At 48.5% G+C, this 18785-nt stretch overlaps 1 protein-coding gene across 1 annotated transcript in view; it reads left to right on the top strand.

The window, feature by feature from the left end:
- Positions 1-1643: 1643 nt before the first annotated feature.
- Positions 1644-18785, top strand: part of ACSF2 (acyl-CoA synthetase family member 2) — a 38665-nt gene continuing 21523 nt past the window's right edge. Inside the window, exons 1-10 of the mRNA XM_063176012.1 lie at positions 1644-1732; positions 7725-7920; positions 10168-10296; positions 11245-11298; positions 13822-13940; positions 14162-14324; positions 14724-14819; positions 15715-15863; positions 16563-16654; positions 17728-17804. Of these exons, the coding sequence (XP_063032082.1) occupies positions 1659-1732; positions 7725-7920; positions 10168-10296; positions 11245-11298; positions 13822-13940; positions 14162-14324; positions 14724-14819; positions 15715-15863; positions 16563-16654; positions 17728-17804 (1149 nt within the window). The 5' untranslated portion in view covers positions 1644-1658. The remainder of the gene's footprint in view (positions 1733-7724; positions 7921-10167; positions 10297-11244; positions 11299-13821; positions 13941-14161; positions 14325-14723; positions 14820-15714; positions 15864-16562; positions 16655-17727; positions 17805-18785) is intronic.

The raw sequence follows: 18785 nt of genomic DNA, 5'->3' as shown, positions 1-18785 counted from the left end.
TTTGCTCTCTAGCCAAATCCGCTACAATCTCAAACAAACATACCCAGATGTTAAGGTCACATTAATTTCTGCATAATTCTTGGTTTAATTCTTTCTTTAACCGGGATTCACCCTCTGGGCCAATGATCATAATGTGGGACGATCAAGCCAAAAGTAATTTTTATTTTTATTTATTACAGGTTTGCATCAATTTTTTTTTTCCTCAGTGGTTATACAATACCAAGAGCTCTGATGCTCCATCAGCACAAAGACAGTTGCTCTGCTCTGGCCAAACGGTGGAAGGACAACATCTGGCTACAGATGTCACACAGCTTTACATCCCCTGTGGGAATCCAGAAACTCACCTCGCTGCTGAGTTCAGTGGGACTGACTGGAAGAGGCTAGAAAGACTTTGAAGCTCCAGATGACAAAGACAAAGCATAGCACAAGGCACATCTGTGCACTCTGTTAGGGGTTGCAAGAACATTAGCAAGGAGTAGGGAGCAGGAAATGCTGAGGGAAGTGGGATGAACACAGTTGATCTAATTGTGATCTAACAATCCTTACTGGGCCTCAGCTGACCATGCCAGCCTGGGGTTGGAGACCATCCCCAGACTCTTTGAAGATCTCTGTGACCCCTCTGCAGCCAAGGCCAATTTTCCACATTTCAAGGGAAAAAAGTCTCCCTTTCCCTAACAAAGAAGACATTGTCACTGCTGCCACCAAACAAATTCCTCATGAACTAGATGCACACTGGGGTAAATCTTTCATCTCTAAAAGTGTCAGACACTAGAGATCTGGTGGCAGTTGATATTTCACTCTGTTACAAGCACATTTTTGGTTTGATGTCTGAGATTCACCATTCTGAGGTTGATATTTATGCTCTTGTTCGTCAGCACCATTGTGCTTGATGCGATACAGATACACTGTGTCACCTCTTCAGCATCAGTGCTGCTGGAGAGCTCAGCAGCACCACACTCCTTACCTGGTGCCTGCCCACACCTCTGCACTCAGGTGAGGGGGTCTCAGCCTGCCCAGCCCTGGAGCAGCTCTGCAGTCCCTAGCTGGTCTCTTCTCCACAGAGAGTGCCTAAAGATGGTAGTGTGATGCCAACTGATAACTGACTGAGGAGATAAGGCTGGAGGCCAGATGGTGACTCACGGGAGGGCTAGGGCACCAAGTGATACAAGTGGAGACAGGTGGAGGCAAATGATGGTGGTTATCTTGCACCAAAGTCCATCTCTACTCATTTGAGTGGAGGGGCTTATTCGGGGTGTAACAGTGGTTGGGTCAGGCTGATGGAACAGGCTGGGAAGAAGAGATAATGGAGTGGAAATGTATAGGGAAGAAATTGTGGGGACCGGCAGAGGACGGGGCAGGTGCCCGGCGGGACTGTGGGGGCTCCGCCGGAGCCTGCAGTCCCTCTCGCGGGCCGGGCAGGGCGGGCGCCTTCTCCGCTTTCCTTCCCAGCGGTGCCGCCCCACGGCCGGCCAAGGGTCCCGGGGCCGCGGGCGGGCCGGGGCGGAGCGGGGCCGGGGCCGGGGCTGGGGCTGGGGCCGGGGCGGGCCGTGGAGCGCCGCGCCCCCAGCACCGAGCGGCGGAACGGGACGGGACGGGACGGGACAGAACGGGCCGGGCCGGGGCCTGCCGGGAGCTCGGGTGCTGCCGCCGCTGAAGGAATGGCCACGGCCCGTCTGGCAGCGCTGCCCCGGGCAGTGCAGCTCCTGCGCCGGGCGGGCGAGCGGCGGGGCAGGTACGGATGGGCTGGGGCTGTGGGGTACTGGGCTGTGGGGTACAGGGCTGGGGCTGTGGTGTGTGGGGCTGTGGGGGTATAGGGCTGTGGGACTGTGGGGGGTACAGGGCTGCGGGGGTACAGGGCTGCGGGGGTACAGGGCTGCGGGGGTACAGGGCTGTGGGGCTGTAGGGGGTACAGGGCTGTGGGGTACAGGGCTGTGGGGCTGAGGGGTACAGGGCTGTGGGGATGTAAGGGGTACAGGGCTGTGGGGCTGTAATGGTACAGGGCTGTGGGGTACAGGGCTGTGGGCTGTGGGGGTACAGGGCTGTGGGGGTACAGGGCTGTGGGGGTACAGGGCTGTGGAGCTGTGGGGGTACAGGGCTGTGGGGCTGTAATGGTACAGGGCTGCGGGGGATACAGGGTTGTGGGGCTGTGGGGGTACAGGGCTGTGGGGCTGTGGGGGTACAGGGCTGGGGCTGTGGGGTACAGGGCTGTGGGGTACAGGGCTGTGGGGTACAGGGCTGTGGGGGTACAGGGCTGGGGCTGTGGGGTACAGGGCTGTGGGGTACAGGGCTGTGGGGCTGTAATGGTACAGGGCTGTGGGGTACAGGGCTGTGGGGGTACAGGGCTGTGGGCTGTGTGGGTACAGGGCTGTGGGGTACAGGGCTGTGGGGGTACAGGGCTGCAGGGCTGTGGGGGTACAGGACTGTGGGGGTACAGGGCTGCGGGCTGTGGGGGTACAGGGCTGTGGGGCTGTAGGGGGTGAGTAGCTGTAGGGGACTGGGGCTAAAAGGGATAGGAATTAAAGCAGAAAGGGGGCTATGGATGAGAAGGAATAGGGGCTATAGGGGACCGGGGGGCTGTGGATGAGAAGATGTGGGAGCTATAGGGGGCAGAGGGCTCTGGGGTTGGGGAGCTGTAGGGCACAGAGGATGGAGACCGTGTGTGATGGGGGCAGGGACTGTAGGGCAGCTGCAGAGCGCTGTGGGTGTCCAGCTGGGCCAGTGGCTGCATGCAGGGAGGGCACATTCATCTCAATGTGTAACCCTTGCCTCCCCTAAAACCCCTCCACAGTGGCAGAAGGGAGGCTGTATCCCCTGGACCTGCTTTGCCCCAGCTTGGGAGTGGGCCGGGGCAGGCACGAGTCCTGAACGGCAGGCAGAGGGAAGTGGAGGCATTGCAAGGGCTGAACTTTGTGCAGCAGCTCCATCTAGATTGCAGCAATGTGAAATGTATCAAATGGCTTCCCCATCCTCCTTCAGGGCTCTGACTTGCAGTCAGTGTCCTGCAGCCCCCAGGGAACTAGCTGGGTGACCCATCAGGTCCGGGACACCAAGAAACTCTGGGGCTTGGGAAGTCAGGCCAGTTCTTTGCCTGGCTTTTCTTAGTGCTGCCTTTTGGAGCAAGTTCATGTAAAAAAAAAAAAAAAAAAGAAACAGAAACGGGTAGTATCTGGCTTTGGGAAAGGCTCTGAAGGATTAGCTGATATTCAGAGTAATAATCACCGGGATGAATGACTTCCAGTGAGCAATTCCAAGAACCAGGTGGGCCATTGCTTGTTTTTCACAGACAGGGTTTAGGTGGGTTTTTTCAGCTGGTTTGACATTAGGAGCCATTTCATCATAGGTATGTGAAGACTGTCTTCTCAGAATCTGTTCTTAGGAAATAGGATGAGATGGGAAGCATGACAGCATTCACTGCAGCTCATTCCAGCCTAGAATTGAAACTGAGGGACAAGGACACAAAACCCTTGGAAAGAGAGAGCATGTATTTAGAGAGTAAACTCTGGTAATGTTATAAAAAAGTTTATTGAATTCTGCTCCTAGGCTTGTTTATCCTTTTGGCAGGGAGAGTGCAGAGGGCAGAGAGGTACAGTGGAAAACTAAACCAGAAAATTGCTGCAGGAGGAGTCTGAAAACCCTGGGAACCTTGTCTCTCTTTAAATTAAAATAATTTTTTTTTTTTTAAGTAGTAAGTATCTGATGAATTCTTTAGTCAATAGATTAAAGTGGAAGTGAGGACAGAGCAGAGTTAATTTTCAGCACCCTTTAATTGCAGTCATATTACAGAAAAGACCCAAAAGCTCTTATTTTGGGTAGAGATGCTCTTGATAGATGTACATAAGCCAAGGAACTGGCAGAATCTGTGAACCTCTCCAAGTATGAACTCTGTATTTGGGACAATTCCCACAGGTGCAGATGTGATGGCACCACAGGGCTGGTCAGTGTCCTTCATGTTACAAAGGGGACAGGAGCTTACACTCCCTTGTTTTCTCTCTCATCCCTTTTGATAATTTCTGTAGAGACTGGTAAAGAGTTAAAGGTGAAAACAGAGCCGGTTATCTTATGTCAACAACTCCAGACTGTTGATTTGGGCTGTTCAGAGAAAAATACAAACAGCTCCTAGGGTTAGCACAGAGTGTTTGCCTCAGTCTTATAATTTCTGCTTCCTGCCATCAGGCAGAAGAGCTCTGGGATTGCTGGGATTTGGCTGCTCTCCCACTTTTTGCAGGGAAGAGGAGGAGGAGGATGCATTCTTCCCAGATCTCTGGTGTCTCTCTGTTGAGCTGCGTTGCTGAATTTGAGAGTTTTGGAGTTTTGTACGAACAGCCTGTGGATGAGGCTGGCTCATTTGCAGGCTGTCTTGCTGCTGAAACGTGCTGCTACCGAAAGGCGTGTGCTCTCCAAAAGCCATGGTTTACAGTGCTGACGCCCAAGAGCAAACAGAGTTTTATCTGCTCTCCTTTGGCTGAGTCAGGGAAGTGAGAGCTGGTGTAGTAGCAGACCATGGGTCTTGTTTTATCTCCAGCAGCACCAGATGCTTTGTAGGAAGAGGTGAAGGGTGAGTTCCTTGTTTCCTTGTTTTCTGTAACAAAGATGAGCACAGAGATTATTTCTAAATCCTTTGGACCCTTTCTTTCTAGAGATCTCTTGATGCATTGTCTCAGAGCAGATACATACACTTGCTGCTGGCTGTGGGTAGGAGGGAGACCAGCCCTGTGTCATTTCCAGCTGCTGGATTGTGTCTGCCTCCTTCAGTCCACTCCTGACCCCCAGTGCTTCCAAAAGTCTGCTGTGCTTTATCCCACACCTTTCACTTCTGCTGCTGTCAAAGTGATACAGAAATGCTGAAGCACATGTGAATGTCAGACCAGAATTTGGGGAGCTCAGACTCAATGGCAGCTGAGAATTTTTCTTAATGATTTTGAAGAAATTATGTGAGTTAGTGCTTTGAGAGGAATCAGTGACTCTGGCTTATGAGCATGAGATATCTTAGCCTTCTTAGCCTCTAATTTCAGCCTCATCATTTGCTGATGCTTTAATTTGAAAATGTGAATACTTGGGACCTCTGAGAGCAAGCTGTGTTCACGGTGTGAAACACTGCAGTATTTTCTCAGTAGTTCTCAGCATGTGGCTTTGTAATGATATCTTTTACTACTCTTTGATACACTTTCATCCTCATGTTTGGGGATAGGGAGGAAGCCAAACCATGAAACCTGGAGCTTTGTGCCTTCTTGCATTTACTGTAAAAGTCCGGTTCTGAAAAGTCAGTGGAACCTTTTGGATCTTCAGGTCTGGAAAATATTGAGCCAGTAAGCCCAGAGAGCCTGATCTGTGTAATGCATGGCCAAGACATGACAGTGTAAGATATTCCCCTTTTCACTGGCAGTGCAAGTACCTCTTTGAAGGCTGACTGCAGAGAGCAGGAGACGGTTTCAGCTGATCACTTTGGCTTCTGATTGAATTTTCTCAATCTGTATTTTGTAGTATTTCTTCCTCTCTCCAGTCTCTTTCTGTGATGGTCTTTTGTTGTTTATTTTTCCCGGTGCTGAGCCTGCTTGGCTCCCAGTGCCCCCTGAGATGATGCTGGGGGGAAGAGCTCTTGCACAACCAGGTCAGCAGCTGCTCCCTGCCTTCTGCAGCCCTTCCTGGGCAGGGAATTTGGGGACAGGCTCTGCTGACACCGGAGATGGCTTGGCTTGAGGGAGATGAGAGTGTGACTGGCCCCATTAAGCATTTAACAAGCAACCTGAGGGTTCCTCATCCGCCCTTTGAGTTATGACAGGGGTCAGGGACTTCTTCAGTCTCCATTTCAACCAGCCAGTGGCTGTGGGTGGCTGTACTGGCTTTTACTGCTCTCCTAGGAGCATTCATCCTGCCCTTGCTGTAGGGAGAATTTTTTCTACTTTTTGATTTATAGAACTGATGTTTATAAAGGCCTTTCTTCTGAGCTGCCTTTCATCTCCTCGCTTATACACATGCTTTGCCCAGGAGTTTTCAAGCAATAAAAGGAAGTTCAGTTTGGCACTTGTCCTCCCTCCGCCTCGGGCAGTCTCACAGCCTTGATGTGAGTTGCCCAAGAGCTCGGTGAGAAGGGATAACTGAGCAGAGCCCGTGGGAGTTTGCACAATCCTCCCTCTGCCGAAAAGCAGTGGGGAAAAAGGGTCAGGGCACTCAGTGTCTCTTGGAGCTGTACTCCCCTGAGGGTAAAATCTAGCTTTTGTTATCTGAACACCGCCTTTCACTCCACATAGGAGATAACTGCAGGCTCAGGCTTGTTTCTTGTGGGCAGGAAAACAAATCATTTGTTGCAGTAACACCAAGTCTTTGCAGAATATTGATCCCATAGTAGATGGGCATTTAGGCTGAGCTATTTTTCCTCTTTAAGGCAGGGATTTCCTCATTATACACTGCATTATACACAGCCTCTGTGCTATGCACCCTACGAATGTACCTTGGCCCTGTCCCTCCTGGTTGTCTCCTAATGTTGGAATGGAGGGGCTGAAGTGATGGAGAAAGGCAGAGAGGAAATGAGGAGGGACAGAGAGCATGGAGGGCTGCCTGGGGAGGAGACAGCGCATTGGGAGGTGGCTCTGGGGTAGAGAGAGGTTTGTAGGAGATGGAGGGAGAAACCAAGGGAGGAACTGCAGTGCTCAGGAGCTGTGGTTCAAGGGGAGATTGCTGCATTTCCACCCATGATCAGACCTCAGGGAAAGCCTTAATGATTTTAAAATTATTTTCCCTATTGTTGCTTCTCCTGACTAATTGACCTCCCCTTGGCCTCCAGCAAAATGTCTCAGTGCTTCTACCCTGCCTGGTTTGTACTTCTCAAACCCATCCTTGCTCTCCTCCTTCCCACCTTCAGGTAGACTCAAATTTGCAGTGGGGCCATCTCCTCCCTTCTGTGGTATTGCCTTTGCACTTCTCCCCCCTCATTTCACTGGTAGCTCCTCTTTTTATTGCTGCTGTTTCAGTTCCATAAACTCTTTGCATTCCAGCTGTCAGAGATGGAACGTGTACAGCTGATTGCTGTTGTAAACACAGAACATTCCTTTGTGGACACCTCAGTTACAGCTTAGCTTCTCTGAACTCTTCTAAGCAGTTTTCATTCTGCAGGATTAAACTCTTCTCTGCTGATTGTTTTGAAGAGTGACCTCTTTCGTTTTTAATTCTCTCTTTCTCATTTGTTTGCTCTTTTCAGCCAGTTGGGAGAATTTATCTACAAACTGGTTTGGTTGTGTTACTTCACAGCTATTTACACTTTTTAATGTTGCAGAAAGACCAAGCCCAGTTGCCGCTCTCCGTGAACTGCAGAGCCCATATTCTGTCCAGGCATGCTGATATATCTGTGTAGTTTTCAGTGCAGGTGAATGATGGTAGGGCCAGGCTGTGCCAGCTCTGCAGGGCTGGTGCAGGCTCCTTGCCCACCAGGTGTCCCATGGAGGGATGGAGGCTCTGCCTGCTCTGCCTGCTGGTATGGACACACATGTGTGTGCCCTGGGGGTACCAAGATTGTCCATGTGCCCCAAGCCACTGCATAAGCTTTCCAAGTCCTTTTGGAAGTCTTCCTGATCTAGAGCCACTGAAGCAGCTGCCTGTGGCTCCCACTGGTGCAGGAATGTGCATCAGGTATTCCCAATGCCATTGGCAGGCTGATAATCCCTCCAGATGGAGAGAACTGTATTGACAGGTTATATTAAATAGCCTCTTCTTTTTTTTTTTTTTCCCAGTGCCCTGCACACAAAGGCGCCCTCTGTGTCTCCCAAGGTGACCAACAGCTACATCCAGGGACCCACAGACGTTCCCCTTCTGGACAGAACCGTGGGCCAGTGCCTGGAGCAGACTGCGGAGCGCTTTCCCGACCGCGAGGCTTTGGTCTTCTGCCGCGATGGCGTTCGGAAAACGTTTGCTCAGTTCAAAGAGGAGGTGAGCACCAAGAGATATACTGTCCTGGTTTAGGACAAAATTAGGGGAAATCTCCAAAAGGGAGCCCCCCAAACAAAACAAACCTCCAACCACCCCTCCCCCAACACCGGGTTCGGGAAGGAATTTCTCGGAGGAGCAAAGTGGAAAACAAAACCTATTTATTTACAAGTAACAAAAGAACACTCCCCAACACAAGAAAAGGAAAGAAACAGACTGTGTTGTGAGGGCGCCAAGCTTCTCTTGCAAGCTCCAGGTGTCCTGGACGTCTCAGGTCAGGTCCGGAGCCGGTCCAGTATCTTCAGGGGAGGGTAAGAAAGAGGGAACAAAAGAAAAGGAAAAAAAAAAACAGCGCAAAAAGCAGAAAGCAAGCAAGCAAAGCGGCTAGCCAAGCCAAGCAGCCAAAAGCCAAAAGCAAAAAAGCCTGGTCAAACACTCCCCCCCTCTCTTCCCCGCCCCGCCGCAGCAAGACGGCCGGGGGGGGGGAAGAGAGAAAAGGCACAGCTGCCAGACACAACACACGATATTGGGATAAAGGCTGTCACCCCACGACACTTGTCCATCCCTTGGGTGATTGGGTGACAGCAGCAAGTGTGATGGAGGAATGGGAAACCTTTCTCAGTTTCATTGCTCAGCTCAGGACTGAGAGGAGTTGCGTGTGGCCCTTCATGCTGGTGCAGAGATGGGTGTGTGCTGCCTTCATCCTTCTCCGAGCCTTGGGATGGAAGGGGGGAGCCAGGATATGCAAAATGCTGACATCCCATAACGAACATTCATACTTAAAAATTATCACACTTATCTGAAGGATTATGGGCTGAGTCATGGTGCTTTTCTCAATTGGAGTAGACTCCACCTTTTGGATTAGTCACTCTGGCTATCTGAGGTCCTGAGTATGGAGAAGATTTTTATCCAAGCATGAAGGCAATGGAGCAAAGTAAAGGACTAGGGCTCCATATCATATGCACAGATGTGTGTGGGTGTGGGCATATATGAATATATGATTCTATGTTTTTGGAATGGAGGGACCAACTACCTGGAAAGTTTCTAATAAATATATGATATGATCTTTGATAGGAAAGAATTGTTTGGTAGGTGTTTGGGCTTACTATGGTTTTGGTCACATCCATTCACATAAAAAAGATTAGCTGTATTCACCCTAATTTTAAGAAGTAGGCTATAATTCAGAACTAAATCAAATTGTTCCTTAAATTCATATCTCCTGCAAAACAGATTTTATAAGTTTAGAAAACAAAACTATAAAACCTTTCCTGAGTGCCTCAATGTATTTATACATACATTTGTGAACCTGAAACATGCTTACCACCCTGCAGAATAAAGTAGTTGTTAATACAGTGGCTGAACTTGAGTTAACGAGTCACAGAATCACAGAATCATTAATGTTGGAAAAGGTTTCAGAGACTGATACCTTTGGCTGATCACAACACTGTCAAATAGGTCAGAGTACTGAGTGTAACATCCAGGCATTTCTTTAAGGCCTTCAGAGACAGGGACTCCAACACCTCGCTGGGAAGTCCTTTCCAATATTTAATATTTAACCTTTTCAGTGAAGAAATTCCTCCTGTTTGTAGCCTGACCCTAGCCTGGTGCAGTTTGTGGCCACTTCCTCTCATCCTGAACCTTGTTACCTGGGAGCAGACCCTGGCTGTCACCTGGCTGCACTCTTGTCAGGGATTGTGGAGAGGAAGAAGGTCCCCTCTGAGCTTCCTTTTCTCCAGGCTGAGCCCCTCCATCTTCCCCAGTCACTCCTCACAGGACTTAGGAAGACAGGAACCCAGAGCAGGCCAAAAATCACTTGATAGAATTTTCTTCACCCAAATCATTTTGGAAGTAAGTGATACCCAGAAGGGAGGTAGATCCAACAGTGTGGATGGGCCCAGCATATGGATAAGGCTTGGCCCTAGGTGGAATTGATGAGAAACTTGGCAATACATAGTTTGTGGGCAAGAAGTAACTTGCAACAACATAATTGCCTGCAACAGCCTAACTTCCTTCCTGCTTTGTTGTATTGTTCCAGGTTTGTTATTTTTATGCTTTCAGTCAACCTGCTCAGCAAGGGCTGCTCTGTGCTCCAGGCTCGGAAGCTGCTGCAGGCAGGGGCTGATGGACTGTTCTGGGGAGACACAGTCTGGTGCAGTTCAGTTACAAAGATGATGCTTTTTCTCCAGAAAGCAGTGCCTGGAGACCAATATCCCCCACTGTGTGTGATCCTCAGGCTCTTATGTTTTTCAGGTGGACCAAGCAGCAGCTGGACTTCTGGCCCTTGGCCTGAGGAAGGGAGACCGGCTGGGAATGTGGGGACCCAATAAATATGAGTGGGTTCTTATGCAGTTTGCAACTGCCCAGGCAGGAATCATCCTGGTAAGGAGTTTGCTTTTAGCAGTCTATTGGGAAAGGAAATAGAGACAAAGAAGCAATAGGAAATACTGGAGATTAAAGTTTGTTTGTTTTTCCTGGCTCTTCCCTATAGCTGAATCAATTATTTAAGGAAGACCTGTGTGGCTCTCTGCATCTTCATCCTCCACTCTGTAGGGAAGCAGGCTGCAGAGGGAGGAGGAGAAAAAAGTGCTGACAACAGCTGTTAATAGGAGATGTGCTTTTCTCTCCAGGACCATTTTTATGTGGGATGTTGCTGCCCTAACCAGTTACCAGCTGGTTAGATCCCTTTGAAATGTATTGCTCCATGGAACAAAGGCTCACTTAAAAATATCATCCAGGCTGCATATGCCTAAAGCCAATTTTCATTTGATAGCATGACCAATATACACCTTATTTAGGCAGTGTACTGTGCTGAGGTCTGTACCCTGCTTTCTGCTCCATTCCCTCCACCCTGGTTCATTCCAGTGGCTGCAGGAATAGGGTGGAGAAGTGTGGCTCACTAGGAACCTATGGTGAACTTAACTCCAGTGGCCACTTTGTGGAGAGCTGGGTAAAAGGTGTTATCACAGTTGTCCATCAAGAAACCCGACTTGCACAAGAATTTTGGTCTAGTTTAGTGGGTTGGATCAGCTAGATCAACTGGATCAACCCCTGTGAGACAGGAGGTCTGGTTTCTGTTCCTGAAGCTCTGTTTTGACTCTGTGACTTCACATAAATCCCTTTGCAATTGTTTTCTTTCACACAAACACAGAATTCAGATATATTTTCTGTGAATGTGGAATTCCTGTGGTGGTGAGCTGTTAGTTCTGTGTTGGAGGAGAGGTTCTGAGTGTGGCTTAACCCTGGAGGGACTTTTCTGTTGGAATCTGTGCTAGGGGGGAGCGTGTTCAAGGCAAGAAGGTGACCAGATTCTTCTTTCTGGCTCTTCAGGTATCCGTGAATCCAGCCTACCAGGCCTCTGAGCTGGAGTTTGTGCTCAGGAAGGTTCGTATGGCATGAGCTGTGTGTGGAAGGGGGTTGGTGGGGACATGGTGCAGATGAGCTGCTCAACATTTGGGTGTGTGGGAGGAGCTGGCTGGAGAGCAGGGCTCGTGTTGGATGTGCACAGGGGATGGAGCTGCAGTTCTGTGGCCACATTTCCTGCTGTGGCTGCCCCCCTGTCTGATGGAAACTGCTGTGTCCTTCTCATCCCTCTCTCTCTGCTAACAGCCAGGTACTGTCAGTACTGCCCCAACCCAGCCCCCACTGTCAGCAATCATTTACCAGGGAATGGAGGGAAAAATGTAGAACTTGATACCTCCTCTTTGCCCCTCCTGCTCTGGGCAAAAATCACCAGCTGGGATCTCAACTGTGAAAGCAGAACCTCAGAAAGGACCTCATTTTAACCTCAGAAAGGACCAGTCTACTTGGTAGCTTGATTTCTCCTTCCCAGGTTTGCCTGAGGCTGGCTGGCCTTGGATTTAAGCTGGTTTAAGTCCTAGGTATTGCCACTGTTTAAAATCTCTCTGCTGTCTGATCCTGCTGCTTCACCTACCCTTGAGTACCTGCCTGGGTTTGAGTTTGTGACATGCAGAGCCCTGATCAATTTAAACTGTTCAGGCTCCCTTGCTCAAATAATGAGGAATTCAGGTTATTAAATATTTGATGGCTAAAAATTAAGATTAAGCAGCTAATTTTTTCATTGTGATTTGTTCAGCTAAAAATGAAAGGCTGATGTTAGAAGAGAGAGAGCCACTTCTGAATGTTCCCAGCACCACCCAAGTTATTTTTACCTAGAAAGTGGATAATTTTTAGCAAAATTCTTTTTTATCAGTAACTGTGTAATGAGTTGTTGGGCTGCAGTTTGAATTCTTGTTGCGTCCTGTCTTTAATCCTCTCAGCAGTCCTGCTGGTCACTCCTGTTTTCTCATGCCTAGGGGTTGCACTCACTGCTGCAGTGGAGCCCCTTCTCCTCCAGGCTGGATGTCCTTGGGCTTCTCTGTCCTACTGGAATGTGCAACTCAGATCTTGCCTTTTTCCCCAGCAAGGCTTTGGTTTTCATCTCCTCTGATTTTCTTCTCTAATGTAATCTGGAATGTTGATGGGATAAGGGCAGAAATGTGCTTCAGCTCCATGGGGAATTGCTCCTGTCCTGCCCTTCCAGTTTTGCCAGCATTCCCAGCTTTATTATGCACCTTTGACACTGGGATCTCTGGAGTTCCTCATCACCCTAAGGATTTGTCTGTGTTTGTTTATTTGCATAATAAAATTTGTGAAGACTTTAGGGCTTTTCCTGTTGGATCCTGTCCATCTGTGCAGTCTGATTGGTATCTCTGGAAATATGCTTGGAATAACCATTCCTTGGATTCCTGCTGTATTTCCAGGGCTTGGTAAAAGCAAACTGATATCGAGTTTTCATATTTTACATTCCTTGAAGACAGGTCTGCTGCCATTCAGGTTGAGACCATGTGGGAGAGGCCCAGCCAGAGACTCTTTATCTTATACAGCATCAGCCCTTCAACCTGCCCTCCTCTCCCCACACAGCATCTATTTTTCAGAGCTGGTTCAACCACAATTATAGTTTAAAGGAATTAGTAGTAAAAAATTGCAGAGGCCCAAAACAGCCTCAGTCCCCTGGGTTCTGGGCAGCCTGTTCCAGAAAACAGAGCAAATGTTTATCTTCCTTTCTGACAAAGCCCAGAGGGTACTTACAAATAATTTATTGCAGTAGCCTTTGTCTCCTTATTTCCCAGACTCTGGGAAAATAATGAGAACAGCTGAATAAATATGTAAATAGTTTATTGGACACAAATACATTTTTTGGAAGATGAGAACAGTTTGCAAATCTGGGTCAAATTCAGAAAAATCTTCACTACTGAAAAAGAAACAAAAATTCTTGGAGTAATTAAGGTGTTTTGTTTTGGGATTATGTAAATGTAAGAGTTGAATGAAAAGTGTTTTCATTTTCAAAATAGCAAGTGCTTTAAAAAGAGGTGGAAAATTCTTAGGAAAAGGAATACCTCAAAAATTCCACAAAAAAAAAAACTTGGCTTGATTTAAGAGGCAGATTTTGGAAGTCCTTGTTTTTCCAAATTTCCTCAAAAATCCTCGTTCCAGATCAACACAAATTAATTTGTTTTAACTTTATTTATTAATATTTTGGGACTGGGCTTTATTTTTTTTTTAGATTTGAGACTCATAATCTGAACAATCAGTTGTTTGCTTTGTGCTCACAACGAAGGGTGTCAATCCCGGGCAAGGAGGGAGCCTTAGGCTACAGCTCTAATTTCTTGAGCAGCAAAAATCATCCTGAATCCAGCACTGAGGAAGAGCAAAGCCCTGGCTGCACAGCTGGATCCAGGCTTGGGAATTCCCAAAGCACTGCTTTGGGAATGCACAGCTGTAAGGGCTCTGTTTGCTTCAGTCATTGGGGAACTCCCTGTTGCTGTGCTGGGAGTGGCTGCTCTTTATCATGTCCTGACCATCAACCCAACAAGGCTGTTCATGAGTTTCTGTCTTCCTTCACAGGTTGGCTGTAAGGCACTGGTGTTTCCCAGTCAATTTAGAACACAGAAATACTATGATATTCTAAAGCAGTCATGTCCCGAGCTAGAAAAATCCAGTCCAGGGGGAATAAAGAGCAAAAGGTGAGTTAGGAACATCTGGTGTCTTTGCACTGCCCTCACAGCCATGCCCTGCCTTGTGTCCCCTCAGCTGCACAGCACAGGTTTTGCTGAAGAAAGACAGGAGGTCTCATCTGAGGAGAACAAGTTAGGCTGGCCCAGAGGTTTGCCCTGACCAGTGTGTGCCTGTCTGGGCACTTTTCTCCCTGTTCTTTTATTGTTGATGGTATTTTTCTCTCTGCCAGGCTACCTGACTTGTCCATTGTCATCATGTGTGACTCGAAGCTGCCTGGCACCTTCCACATGGATGAGGTGGTGCAGGCTGGGGACAGCAGCCACCTGAAGCAGCTCAGGGCCCTGCAGAGGACGCTGTCCTGCAATGAGCCCATCAACATCCAGTTCACTTCAGTAGGTGCCCTGCCAGCTCCATGCCCTGGGCTTGGCTTCCTCACTGGGAGCACGGGCTGCAATGCCACACATCACATTTTCTTCCTGTTTCCCTCTGAGACCAAGCTTCCAGCTTCTGCAGTGGGATGGGAAAAGTGTTCTACCATTTCCCCTTCTTCCATTCTTTTTGTTCAGCCCTTTGTCAAGGGCTGATGGAGATGAGACAGTGCCAGGTGAACTCTGTTCAGCTGAAATTGGGCTATTTTTTGGGATTCAGGTGCTGTTGAAAAAGTAAAACCAATCTCCCAGGTCTGATAGGAGAAAACATGGAAGATCACCCCAGAGTCTGCCAGGAGGAATCTCCCCTGAGCTCATCCTCAGAAAAGGTGGTGTTAATACATAATTCCCTGTGTCTTCCAGGGAACAACAGGAAGCCCTAAAGGAGCCACCCTCTCCCACAGGAACATTGTGAATAATGCCTATCTGGTTGGTGTGAGGCTGGGGATCACAGGCCAGGTGGGTTTGGTGGGAACAGGGTTTGGGGAATGGAGAAACCACATGTGGAGAATGCTGGTGTTTACTCAGTGGAAGGGCAGGATGTTTTACTGCAAATGACATTGAGGGATATTAATGCATAACATTTTGCATTTCAAGGGAGTCTTTCATTTTAGTTTCATGTAAAGGGTTTTTTTTTTTTAGGCAAAAAAGCTATCTTTTTATGGGGGAAAACCATGAAATTAATCACTTTTCATTTTGGTGAATATTCATTTCAAATAATTACAAGACTCTGGATGTTTGCTTTGTATTCTGTTGACTGAGGTTTTAATTTGATTTACATGACTTGGTTTCATGTCTTGTTTACAGTCTTATAACTCTTACCAGGATATGACCTCTCTTTTTGTGGTTTCTTAAAGAAAATGTTAAAGACAAATATTTTCTTTTGAAGTTCTGAAGTACTTATCTCTAACACATCAGCTTTGATCCAGAGAATAGATGAGTTGTTTCAATCAGTCTTCAGAGCCTTTGGTGATTTAAAAAAAAAAAAAGAAAGTAAAATGGATAGCATGTGCCAAGTCCTGCACATTTCATGCCTCTCACAGCACTCCCATTCATCTCTTTTGGTATATAATGTATAAACAATAGCAGACCAAGGAGTCCAGCAAAGAAGAGACATTGCAAAATTACAGGACGAAATATTGACATAAAAAACTTCCCAAACTGATTTTTATTAAAGGCAGGATGTGTCAGTTGTGTTTTCAACTAACAGGAGCACAGTGGACTGTCAGATTTCCAGCCAAGGGGATCAGGAAAAATGTCACTGCTCAGATCTTTGCTGTTCAGCAGGGAGATGGGCAGGACCCACGCTGGGAGGTGTCCTCTGCTCTGCTCACTGTTGTCTGGTTGATCCCAGGAGCGTCGCTGTGCGCTCCCTGCGCCTCTCTACCACTGCCTGGCGTCGGTGGGAGGCTGCATGGTGATGGCTCTGCATGGCACCTCCTGCATCTTCTCATCGCCCAGCTTCGAGGGCAAGGCTGTGCTGGAGGCCGTGTCTCGAGAGAAGTGAGAGCCTCTTTTGCTCAGGGGCAGTTCTTGGCCTCGTGGCTCTGCTCCTTCCCTTGCCCCACCTGCCAGGACCTTGCTTGTGCTCTTCCTTCCCGCAGTGGGAGAGGCAGATTTGCTGCTGCACTCTATTGCCCAGGCACTTCAGGAACCAGAGTCTGCCTTTTCAGCTGTGCTTGGGAGTGTGTCATCCTTCTTCTGAAATTAAGGAATCCTTCCTGTCACCATAGGGCTTTGCTTGGGAAGCATAGTGCTGTCTTGGTTTGCCGTGGCTGCTGTGTTTTCACAGCTGAACACCTGCCCTCCTTTTCCAAGTCCAGCTCTGCTGCTGGGACAGTGTGTCCATATTGTTCCTCAAGTACAGCTTGGGAAAGAAAGATGCTGTCTGCATCATACATGTACATAAGTCTCTGTATTTTATGCAGATGTATGTCTGTGTATGCTGATGAACAGCACATCTGCTGTGCCTGCCTCTGTGCTGCTGCCCTGCAGCCCCAGATGGGACAGGAGGGGATGGGACAGGAGGGATGGGACAGGAGGGATGGGACAGGATGGGATGGGACAGGAGGGATGGGACAGGATGGGATGGAACAGGAGGGATGGGACAGGAGGGATGGGACAGGATGGGATGGGTGCTGAGCTGGGGCTGCCCCAGTTTCCACCTCTGCAGCTTTGCCTTTTTATCCCTTCTTTCTCAAGATGCTCCATTGTCCTTGGCACACCCACCATGTTCATAGACATACTCTCCCAGCCGGACTTTGACTCCTATGACCTGTCAACTCTCCGGGGAGGTAAGTCCCAGAATTCAAATGGAAAAATCCTGAGAACCAGGATATTCGTGGTTCCCTGCTGGGAGACCGTATTTTTAGTTTTGTGAGCACACATCTCTTCTGATGGGAAGAATTTAGTTGCATGAGCCTTGTGTTTCGCCCCTGTTAATTTGATGCTACATTTCTTTTCCCTGGGGAATCCTTCCATCATTATGTATTTTAGGACTCCTTCATCTGAAGGCAGTCTAGGGAAGGACCTTTCTATTTTAGCTGCAAGGGGAGGTGTCAGAAGAGCTTGATTTTCCTCCTCTCTCCAACCACCACCATGTGGCAGCAGATGCTTTCTGTGTCTCAGACCAGTGCAGTCCGTAAAGCAGAGCCAAGCTCAGATTTCTTCCTCAGACCTGAAGTTTCCTGTTTGTTTCTGAAGTCATTCATGCTCATGCTGGAGGGTGTGATACCGTGTGCTGGAGCTTCCTCTCTTGTCCCAGCCCACCTTGGAAATAGCTGGGCAGACCACCAGTCCTTTTGAGGCAATAATAGTACGGAGAGGAGGTGGTGCTGGAGCATAAGGAAATATTTTAGCAAGTTACCTAATCATCTCTGCTATGTGCAAAACAATCCTGTCTTCATCCTGTTCCCCACCAAAGCCCATCTATTACCCTGCTCCTTTGCTCTGTCATCCTAGGTTGGAACAGGTGGCAGTGGGATCTACCCTCTCCCAAAAGGGCTGCTCTGTGCAAGGCAAGAGGAAAGGTTTTTTGTTTTATGGTGATGATCAATGAGAGTGTTTGTCCCACTATAAAACTGTGTCTCTTTCTGCTATGAATCTTTCAATTTTTGGGGAAATGTAGGTTGGACTAGGTTTGAGTTACAGAGTTTATTTTCCAGTTGAGAAAGGCAAATTTGCCTTGCTGCAGCCTTTGCTTCTAGAACAACTAGGATCTGTATAAAGAGATTTGGGAAGTATTTTGACAGGAACCAGTGTATCCCACAGGTCTTGCCAGCATTAAATCTGGGAGTGGAGAGCCATTTGAGGGACAACTCCTGGGAATAAATAGCTAGTTTCCAAGGTATTTTCCTCTTCCTTCCAGGAATTATTGGAGGTTCTCCTGTTCCCCCTGAGCTCATGAAGACAATTATGACCAAGATGCACATGCCAGAGGTGGTGGTGAGTTGTGGTGGCTGTGACCAGACCTGCTAGGGGTGTTGGTCATGGTGAGACGCCAAGTTTGGGTTCTCTGGATCACAGTGATACCTGGTGGTCCTGGAGCTGCTGGGATCAGGCTGAAGAGGGAAGGCTCAGAAAACCTGGAAAACACAAGTGGGGGTTCTGCCTGGTTGCTGCTGAGGTGTCTGGGGAGGAAGCTTCAGAAGAGGACAAGGCATCACATTCAATGTCATTAAGTGAAATTCTGCTGCTAATTCCAAAACTTTTACTGACATTCAGTTGTACACACTGCCAGGATTATGGTGGCAGAGGCAATGCTGGTTCATGCTGGTGTGGGTGGGTGCTTATATTCCTCTTGGTGTGGAGCTGTCAAGTTTCCTTGCCCATCCTGGATTTCCTGTGGATGTAAAAGCTCATTGCATGGTTTTTGTCATGTCTGAGTCAGGTTGTGGCAATGAAATGCTGCACTGCTAGAAGGGCAGCAGAGCTGGGCCACGTGTCCTGCTGCTCCACCACGCTGGGCCTGTGCCAGAGCCACCAGCCTGTGCTGCATGTGGGGGACAGTGGCCCTCTAGGTGACACATTTCCTGGGCATGTCCTGCCATCTGCATGCAGGATGAGCCAGAAAAGGACTGTTTTGTTTTGCCCTAAAGGAGATTAATTTGTTACCATGCTGCTTCCCAAGGCTGAGGAAGCAGCCAGTGGTGATGGATAAACACGTGGCTCTGGGAGGCAGATCAGGCTGTTGTTGCTGGCAGACCCTGACTGCCCAGCAGTGGGGTTTTACAGGGACAGCTCTGTGCTCTGCCACAGACCAGGGGAATCCAGGGCATCCATCCTGAAGCTGTCTGGGATGCAGCCAGTTTTTTTTCGTGGATATGATGCTCTTAATGCCGAGCTGGAAACACCAGGGTTGGTGCTGCTGCTTGAGCTCTGTCAGGTGACAGCTACCTATTTTCATAGTAAAATTGAGTTTGGCCT

The sequence above is a fragment of the Melospiza melodia genome, chromosome 24 (assembly GCF_035770615.1).
Source record: "Melospiza melodia melodia isolate bMelMel2 chromosome 24, bMelMel2.pri, whole genome shotgun sequence".
Classification (NCBI taxonomy): Eukaryota; Metazoa; Chordata; class Aves; order Passeriformes; family Passerellidae; genus Melospiza; species Melospiza melodia.
This window is presented reverse-complemented; position numbering and strand designations above follow the sequence as displayed.